The following is a 9,898-nucleotide window of genomic DNA, read 5'->3' on the forward strand; positions in this document are numbered from 1 at the left end:
TACTTGTGGTGCAGGGCAATGAATCTGGTCTTACTTACGAGTAGACCCAGCGTCCCAAGTGGTTTTCGGCTGCCAATCCACTCGTCATCCGCACCAAGTTAGTCGTGGTCGAGTAGCTTGACGCCCATCCCAACATACCGTCGTTATCGACCAGGATACGTGAAAGTTTGCATGAGATGTGGACAAGAACTGGGCCATGAGAAAAACGGGATCGAGTCGTGCAAATCAGGCAAGCGTGACGAACATAGCCCAAGTGATGTACTGTACTGTGCAGTATTTGTAGAGTCACCTTCTGCAAGAATTGAGTCCCCAAATAAGACACCAACAGCTTTGTAATGTACAGTCGCGAGCACAATCGGTTTCCGGTTCTGCAGTCAGCTTTGTTCTCGCCGCACGGTCCACACGACAAGGGTCCTGCCACATTAGTGCTAGTGTTCTACAGGGGTGGGGGTGTAATCTATACCGCCTGTTGTACAGTATAGTCAGATGTGTAACAAGTCATCCTCAATTGGTAGTAATCTATAACAGTTGTCTAACAATATCTAGAATTAAAATTTACAAAGCTTGCATTAATTAAGATACAAACTTCTAGGAATAGCCACATGCTTAAGTAAAACTTCTATACTAAGACTAATTCTAAAGGACGCAAGACGAGGCGAGGCAGGTCATCAATACAGTAGCAGGACCAACAGATGCGGTTTATATGTGCATAGACAGCACCTCAGTAATCTAGTGCCTACGCGGAACAGCTTCAGACTCCTCGCAATGGGCGTTCCTTCAATGTCAGGAGATAATAGATACAATGCCTAATATCAAGATCCGATGGGCACCAGGACACACCAACATTGAAGGCAACGAAGCAGCGGATAGCCTCGCGGATACTGAGGCAAAAGAACCCTCTAGGCCATTTGGACTAGCAGCACAACCAACAGTATCAGGCATACGGACAATAAGGAAAGCAGCACTAGCCGCGGCTAGTACAGCCTGGTGGAGCAACGCAAAGAGCAAGCTCTCTAACTGGTATACCCAGTAGAAGCTGCCGTACCAACCCACCTAGCCACCACATGAGCTAGAGCTAACACGCCCTACCCTAGCAAGACTGCTAGCAATCCGGACTAGCCATGGAGACTTTGCATGGTACCATCAGAAATTCCACCATCACAACGCGACTCTGAAGTGCACCTGTGGGCGCCCAAAGACCCCCTTGCACATCGCACTATGCCGGAAAACCACAACAGCAAGCGTCTTCCGGCGCTGGCCGAAACGGCCACCAGCACCCCCTAGGACACCTAGTGAAGCAGCCAAGTACCTCCAGACGCTCTAGGAAGAGCCAGAGGACTTTGCCGCTTTCTTAGAAATCACAGGTTTCTACCGCACAATATGTAGGCCTCACTAGAGCCTACACTTGTAATACCTTTTCTTTCTCTCTTTCGTCTCTCTTTCTTCTTTCTTTCTTTCCTCTTCTTTCTTTCTCTTCCTCTTCTCTTTTCTTTCCTTTTCCTTTTCCTCCACAACACGCTCCTTAGTAAGCATTAGCTAAAACAACTAAAGGCGGATACACGCCTACTGCACAACCATTGTATTGGCGATCAACAGGCGGACCGACCACTACTAGACCACCACAATCATGTACACAAGAATAGGCATCCTAGGCAGAGCACGGTGAGCCATAGGCATAGCCCGTCTACATTCCCCAAGGGAGGCTTTATATATAGACGTTAAATACAACTCACTCACTCACTCCGCGCAGAAGATAAGATCGTCAAAACTCGTCCTACAGGACGTGCGCTGTTAGCAGCACTTGGCATGCAGTAGCGTACAGTAGCGTGCTCAGATGTCGCGGTATGCCATCGTAACGAATCCGACGCTATGCCCTCAGTAGGTAGACTGCTGAGAATAACTGTGGCTTGTGCTGGCTGTCAAGCGTCTGCCCTTGTGCACCCACTGTGCGCTTGGGCACTTCTCCCCTTCTCGCTAGTTATAATGCAGGGCGGCTCAGCGCTCTGCCACTCTGCTTGTAGCGCCAACGAGTCCACCTATCCTCTTTGTGATGCCGCCTTCAACGCTGCGGCACAGCCTTGCGGCTGGTATGCTGCGCGCACGTTCAGCCACGCCTTCCCCGCCTAAAGTCTGATGCGACGCCGTCACCACATCAAGAATGCAACAACAAGCGCTACCTCTAGGTCAAATATCGTTGCAGCGTGCAGTCTGCTATAGACCTGCCTACCTTGGTACTAGCTCTTCATCCTCCCTTCTGTGAGCTGACCTGGAAAAGGAGCAGGAAAGTTAGTTGCTGCGCTCCCATTAGGCTGCCGCGCGAAGCCTTGTCTCGTTCCCACCGCACGGCCACCACACACCCACACGAGTCGATGCGGCTTCTCAAGTACGAAGGAGATGGCCGCCTTACCATCGCCAGCATCGACGATGGCGCGATACCCCCTTATGCGATACTTTCACACACTTGGGGGGCAGATGCGGAGGAGGTGACCTTCGCAGACCTTGCAAGAGGCGGCGGCAAGCACAAGCCCGGGTACAAGAAGATTCGCTTGTGTGGAAAGCAAGCACAGCGAGATAGACTGCAGTACTTCTGGGTTGACACATGCTGCATCGACAAGTCAGACAAGGCTGAGCTCTCTTTGGCTATCCGGTCCATGTTTCGCTGGTACCAAAACGCGACGAAGTGCTATGTATACCTATCAGACGTATCAACAGAGCAGACGAAAGCTAGCAGCATATCCACCGAGCTTACTTGGGAGTCAGCCTTCAGGTCCAGTCGATGGTTCACGCGTGGCTGGACGCTCCAGGAGCTTCTCGCGCCAAGCATAGTCGAGTTCTTCTCGCAAGAATGGGAGAGGCTTGGCGATAAGATGTTATTAAAGCCACTAATCAAAAAGATCACTGGTATTCCATGCGAAGCGCTCGACGGAGCTCCTCCTTCCCGATTCAGCGTTGATGAGCGGCTGCGGTGGAAGGGCGACAGACAAACCAAACGCGAAGAAGACGCATGGTACTCATTGTCGGGCATCTTCGATGTTGAGATAGCGCCAGCTTACAGCGAAGGGGCGGGCAGCGCATTCAAACGTCTAAAGGACGAGATCGACAAGCTCGAGATTTGCATTCGAGACATACGTCACACGGATCCGCGTCATGACAAGAAGCGCATTGAGGACACAAAAGGCGGACTGCTAGCAGACTCCTACCGCTGGGTTCTGGACAACACCACTTTCCAGCAATGGCAGCAGGACCCGCACAGCCGGCTGCTATGGGTGAAAGGAGATCCCGGTAAAGGCAAGACGATGCTGCTCTGCGGCCTCATCAACGAGCTGCAGAGTTCGATGCCTGAAAGGGCTTTACTGTCGTACTTCTTCTGCCAAGCAACTGACGCGCGCATCAACAACGCCACGGCCGCGCTACGAGGGCTGTTGCACATGCTTGTGACTCAGCAGCCATCGCTTGCATCGCATATCCGCAAAAAGTACGACTGCGCCGGCAAGGCCCTGTTCGAAGATGCGAATGTCTGGGTAGTTTTGGTAGAGATCTTCGAAGATATGCTTCAAGACCCACAGCTGCGCCCGACGTATCTAATTATCGATGCGCTAGATGAGTGCGTCACTGATCTGCCAAAACTCTTAGAGTTAGTCGCCAAGCAGTCGTCTGTGTCCTCCCGCGTCAAGTGGATCGTTTCCAGCCGTAACTGGCCAGGCATTGAAACACATTTAGAGCGGGCAGGTCACAAAGTAAAGCTGAGTCTTGAGTTGAATGCGCAGGCGGTTGCGGCTGCAGTTGACGTCTTTATACAGCGAAAGGTGGATCAGTTGGCGCAGGAAAAGCAGTACAAGGCTGAGGTTCAACACGCTGTGCTCCAGCACCTGAGGTCAAACGCTGACAATACCTTCCTTTGGGTAGCGTTGGTGTGCCAGGACCTTAAAACGACACCAAAATGGAACGTGCTAAAGAAGCTAGCCCTATTCCCGCCTGGGCTAGATTCCTTGTACAGGCGGATGATGGACCAGATAAGCGAGTCTAACGGCGCCGAGATCTGCCTGCAGGTACTGGCTTCGACTGCGATCCTGTATCGACCTGTTACCATCTCTGAACTGGTTGCGCTCGTGGAGCCGCTTGAGGACTTAGACGACTTGGAGTCAGTGCGGGAGATTGTCGGCTTCTGTGGGTCGTTTCTGACCCTACGAGAAGACACAGTCTACTTTGTGCATCAGTCTGCAAAGGACTTCCTCTTCACAAAAGCATATAATGAAGCCTTCCCAGACGGGATCGAAGCCGCTCATCGGACGATCTTCTCAAGATCACTAGCGATTCTATCTAGGACGTTACACAGGGACATGTACAGCTTGGAAGCACCAGGATATCCTATCGAGAATGTCAGAATACCCGAGGCAGACCCATTAGCAGTGTCACGGTACCCGTGCATCTACTGGATCGACCATCTATACGAGTCGAAGTCTTTAGGGAGCAGCGTCGGTAGCCTGCAAGCCGAAGACGATGTCTATGAGTTTCTAAGGAAGAAGTATCTCTACTGGCTAGAAGGGCTTAGTCTGTGTAAGAGCGTAGGGAAAGGCGTTGTCTCGATGGAAAAACTGTGGTCACTAGTGCAGGTGTGTCGCACAAGATGTACATGCTTTTAGTTTGGCCTTAATGCTAACGCTAGCAGGAGATGTACGACCAAGATAGACTTGCTCAGCTTGTTCAAGACGCACAGCGATTCATTATGTACCACAAAGGCGCAATCGAGGGTTACCCTCTTCAGACTTATGCATCCGCTCTCCTGTTCAGTCCGACAGGCAGTCTGATCAGACAGCTGTTCGAGCACGAAGAGCCAGAAGCAATCAGCATTAGGCCAGCTCTGGACGACGAGTGGAGCGCGTGTCTGCAGACGCTCGAGGGCCATAGCAGTGTTGTCACCTCGGTGGCCTTCTCGCACGACTCGACCCGGCTGGCGTCGGCGTCCCACGAAAGGACCGTCAAGATCTGGGATGCGAGCAGCGGCGTATGTCTGCACACGCTCGAGGGCCATAGTAGGGAGGTCAGCTTGGTGGCCTTCTCGCACGACTCGACGCGGCTGGCGTCGGCGTCCTGGGACAGGACCGTCAAGGTCTGGGATGCGAGCAGCGGCGCGTGTCTGCACACGCTCGAGGGTCATAGCGATTATGTCACCTCGGTGGCCTTCTCGCGCGACTCGACCCGGCTGGCGTCGGCTTCTCACGACAGGACCGTCAAGGTCTGGGATGCGAGCAGCGACGCGTGTCTGCAGACGCTTGAGGGCCATAGCAGGGAGGTCAGCTCGGTGGCCTTCTCGCACGACTCGACGCGGCTGGCGTCGGCATCCTGGGACAGGACCGTCAAGGTCTGGGATGCGAGCAGCGGCGCGTGTCTGCAGACGCTTGACGTTGGCAGGGCCCTCCACGACTTGTCTTTTGATCATAATGGTTCTCGCCTCACCACTGAAATAGGCACTATCGTTGTTCAGAGCACAGAGGCTTCTAGTATGATAGATCTTGCAGAATCTGCCCGCCCTACATGCCCAGGCACTAGCTTTAGCTCAGACGGCATATGGATCCAGCATGCTGGTAACAACATGCTATGGGTACCATCAGAGTATCGGCCGTCGCGTTCGTCTGTGTGTGGGACTACAGTGGGTGTAGGTACTGGGTCTGGAAGAGTGTGGATTTGTAGTATAGACCCTTAGGTATATTGTTTGTTTTCGGAAGCGTATACGTCACCATGCTCAATCTGCTTGCATCGTACCTACGTGCCCTTAGACCCTATTATGCCACCCTTAGTTGCTCGGGACTTCTCTCTGTTAGAGAAAAGCCAGGAAACAGCAAGAACTATCCTGGATTCGTGGAGTAATGTAACATAACCACAGCAACCCTCTCTGACAGTTCTAGAAGCTTCTAGGCAATAATACAGGGACTATCTGTTCGCATGCATCCCCGTCCCCCTCTATCAGATAGAGGGCTAATGGAACCTAAGAGAAGGCGAAAAATCCTTTATCTTACCGTACGAAGACTGCTAATTAGCACGCGCTACAGCTATTCTTAGCAGTTGATTGCTATGGGCATAGCGTCGGATTCGTTACGATGGCATACCGCGACATCTGAGCACGCTACTGTACGCTACTGCATGCCAAGTGCTGCTAACAGCGCACGTCCTGTAGGACGAGTTTTGACGATCTTATCTTCTGCGCGGAGTGAGTGAGTGAGTTGTATTTAACGTCTATATATAAAGCCTCCCTTGGGGAATGTAGACGGGCTATGCCTATGGCTCACCGTGCTCTGCCTAGGATGCCTATTCTTGTGTACATGATTGTGGTGGTCTAGTAGTGGTCGGTCCGCCTGTTGATCGCCAATACAATGGTTGTGCAGTAGGCGTGTATCCGCCTTTAGTTGTTTTAGCTAATGCTTACTAAGGAGCGTGTTGTGCGGAGGAAAAGGAAAAGGAAAGAAAAGAGAAGAGGAAGAGAAAGAAAGAAGAGGAAAAGAAAGAAAGAAGAAAGAGAGACGAAAGAGAGAAAGAAAAGGTATTACAAGTGTAGGCTCTAGTGAGGCCTACATATTGTGCGGTAGAAACCTGTGATTTCTAAGAAAGCGGCAAAGTCCTCTGGCTCTTCCTAGAGCGTCTGGAGGTACTTGGCTGCTTCACTAGGTGTCCTAGGGGGTGCTGGTGGCCGTTTCGGCCAGCGCCGGAAGACGCTTGCTGTTGTGGTTTTCCGGCATAGTGCGATGTGCAAGGGGGTCTTTGGGCGCCCACAGGTGCACTTCAGAGTCGCGTTGTGATGGTGGAATTTCTGATGGTACCATGCAAAGTCTCCATGGCTAGTCCGGATTGCTAGCAGTCTTGCTAGGGTAGGGCGTGTTAGCTCTAGCTCATGTGGTGGCTAGGTGGGTTGGTACGGCAGCTTCTACTGGGTATACCAGTTAGAGAGCTTGCTCTTTGCGTTGCTCCACCAGGCTGTACTAGCCGCGGCTAGTGCTGCTTTCCTTATTGTCCGTATGCCTGATACTGTTGGTTGTGCTGCTAGTCCAAATGGCCTAGAGGGTTCTTTTGCCTCAGTATCCGCGAGGCTATCCGCTGCTTCGTTGCCTTCAATGTTGGTGTGTCCTGGTGCCCATCGGATCTTGATATTAGGCATTGTATCTATTATCTCCTGACATTGAAGGAACGCCCATTGCGAGGAGTCTGAAGCTGTTCCGCGTAGGCACTAGATTACTGAGGTGCTGTCTATGCACATATAAACCGCATCTGTTGGTCCTGCTACTGTATTGATGACCTGCCTCGCCTCGTCTTGCGTCCTTTAGAATTAGTCTTAGTATAGAAGTTTTACTTAAGCATGTGGCTATTCCTAGAAGTTTGTATCTTAATTAATGCAAGCTTTGTAAATTTTAATTCTAGATATTGTTAGACAACTGTTATAGATTACTACCAATTGAGGATGACTTGTTACACATCTGACTATACTGTACAACAGGCGGTATAGATTACACCCCCACCCCTGTAGAACACTAGCACTAATGTGGCAGGACCCTTGTCGTGTGGACCGTGCGGCGAGAACAAAGCTGACTGCAGAACCGGAAACCGATTGTGCTCGCGACTGTATATAGATGTTATCTGCGACAAATATCAGCTTCCTGAGAAAGCTGCTTTGGAGTTCATAAGATGACTAAGAAAAGCGCTCGTCTAGAAAAGAACATCGTATAGATTTAACTATATATAGCGTGCGCGATCCAGACGCCCCACCTGGGAAAAGACAATACCATAGCAGTTGTGCAGGGTGTGAGTCACACCGTGTGGCCAACCTCCGCACGCAAGGAGAGACTATTACAAAGCTATGGCGGGAGAACAGAGGGTCGCGCAGACGTATTCCACCCGCAAGCCTCTGCTAGCAATTCTCTACGATCCCCCAGCGATCCATGGCGAGTTCGCATCAAGTCGCTCCTCCGCTTTCTCGATATATGTGATTGTGTCGTCGCACTCTCCACCTCCTGTAGGGCCAATGTGGCTGCAGTGAACTCCAGGCCGATACTTGACCATGAGCTCGTGTACACTGCGGCACATGAGTGTGTTCATGCCCAGCTCAAAGCTCTGACCCACGCGTATCTCTTTCGTCAGAAAATTATAGCATCCCTCCCAAGAATCGTACTGGGCGTTCGTGCCATTACAGTATCTTTCATGCGAGTTGCAGATCGATGTCGCAATCTTGTTTACTGTCTTGCCGCCAGCCTCCTCAGCAGAGCCGCCTAAGCTTAGTATAAGAGTTTGGAAGAGGTTTCCAAACCACTTGAACACAACATCATACTGCGTCATCTGGCGAGCAGAGTTCCACGTCATCCATGTGTTGATCACAACTGGCAGGGAGATGTTGTTGAACGCTGGAAAGGTAAAGTTGACGCGCGTGGTTGCTGATGCGATGTTCTGGACCGCTGCAAACTGGATAACTTCGTACTCGGTGGGATTTCCGATGATAGACAGAGAGTCTGAGGGCATGAAGAGCCCGAAGATGTACTCGGTGTTGAGCTCACGGCCTACGAAGGTGCGCGTGTCGGAAACGCGTCCTTGGATCTGCTGATGGTCAGTACCGGTGACTCAACGCAAGAGTCGTAATCTTACATTGTCAGAGAATATAGTTGAGTTGATGGACTCGGCTTCTTTGACGTTATTGGGCGTTATCCATCGCTCGTAGAACTCGTGCTGGAGGCGCCAGAGTTCTTCATAGCCGAGGTCTGGAGTGGGATCTGTTTGCACACATGAGTCTGGAAGATGTCAGCGCCTCGTAATGCAAGCTGTTGGGGCTCGTTTACCGGCTACGACTCCCAACAGGCCCCGCAAAGCTAGCAGATATGCAGAGATCCTCATGTTCATAAGCCCTGTAAGGATGTTATATAAAGAGTGCCTCGGCCGACTTGTAAATGAGCTCACTGTCTCGAAGGTGAAGTCAAACTCTTATAATCGATGTCATCGCTGGTCTGAGCTCCGTGAAGATGCCAGCTGCTCTCAAGGTGCCTCGGCTTGACCGCATGGGGAACCACTTGGGGAACCACACGAGCAAACACGTGGAGACCTAATGATGCTTAGGCACGACTGCTAGTCGGATATCTTGCTGACTCCTTCTACCCGTGTGAACCTGCAGCTGTGGCTCGTGTAATAGGACATCTCGGCCGAAACAAACGCACACAAGACTAGCGCAAACTTGTTACACTGCTGGAATGAACGTTTTCATCTCCCTTGTGCATGATCTTGACCTCACAAGTAAGGGTCACTGCCCTCCCCGTGGTTTCATCATCTGTGCCATCTTCTGCTCGGCTACTCCACGTCATTGCAATGGCATACATCATTGATGGCAGAGACTGCATGGTAGGTTGCTTCTTACTGCAAACAAGTTGAACATAGCATTGCTGATGGACCAAACCCTTTCCAGGTCACAGAATGGATTTTCTTGGTCGTTGCCTGCGCTTTCGTTGCTCTGCGCATCTACGCGCACCTTTTTTGCGAAGGCAAGAGACTAAACTGGTCCGAGTTCTTGCTGATGGCCTCTGCCCTTGACGCCTTGGGTTTGATCATCTGCGACACCCTGACTTTCCAGATGGGCGTACTAGACGACTATCAGACTTCTGAAAAACTGTACAAGGTACGCGTTGTTTGGACTCCGCCCATCAACCCTCTCTCATCGCGCAAGTTACTCCACACTAGCCGCTTGATTCTACAAGGACCGCCACTGACACCTGCAACTTCAAGATCTCGTTCGCCTCGAACTATTTTTATGATTTCGGACTGGGGTTGCCCAAGCTCAGTATGCTGGCTTTCTACTGGACCTTCTTCGATCTTACCGGTCATCGAACGGTTCGGAAGTTCTTGCTGTTCACGACTGCCTTCGTCATTGCCT

At 51.3% G+C, this 9,898-nt stretch overlaps 2 protein-coding genes across 2 annotated transcripts; one reads left to right on the plus strand and one right to left on the minus strand.

Moving 5' to 3' along the window:
- Positions 1–4,672: 4,672 nt before the first annotated feature.
- Positions 4,673–5,704, plus strand: ALTATR162_LOCUS12067 (uncharacterized protein; the record flags this gene model as incomplete). Its single annotated transcript, XM_043319712.1, has 1 exon — positions 4,673–5,704. The coding sequence occupies one exon, from the start codon at positions 4,673–4,675 to the stop codon at positions 5,702–5,704; it is 1,032 nt and encodes a 343-aa protein (XP_043175647.1).
- A 2,204-nt stretch (positions 5,705–7,908) lies between these two features.
- ALTATR162_LOCUS12068 (uncharacterized protein) lies at positions 7,909–8,871 on the minus strand (the record flags this gene model as incomplete). The annotated part of the gene is made up of 3 exons (XM_043319713.1): positions 7,909–8,577; positions 8,626–8,768; positions 8,817–8,871. 3 exons carry the CDS (start codon positions 8,869–8,871, stop codon positions 7,909–7,911), a joined length of 867 nt encoding a protein of 288 aa, XP_043175648.1.
- Positions 8,872–9,898: the final 1,027 nt, after the last annotated feature.

This window comes from Alternaria atra (genome assembly GCF_907166805.1).
Source record: "Alternaria atra isolate CS162 genome assembly, contig: 37, whole genome shotgun sequence".
In the NCBI taxonomy this organism is placed as follows: Eukaryota; Fungi; Ascomycota; class Dothideomycetes; order Pleosporales; family Pleosporaceae; genus Alternaria; species Alternaria atra.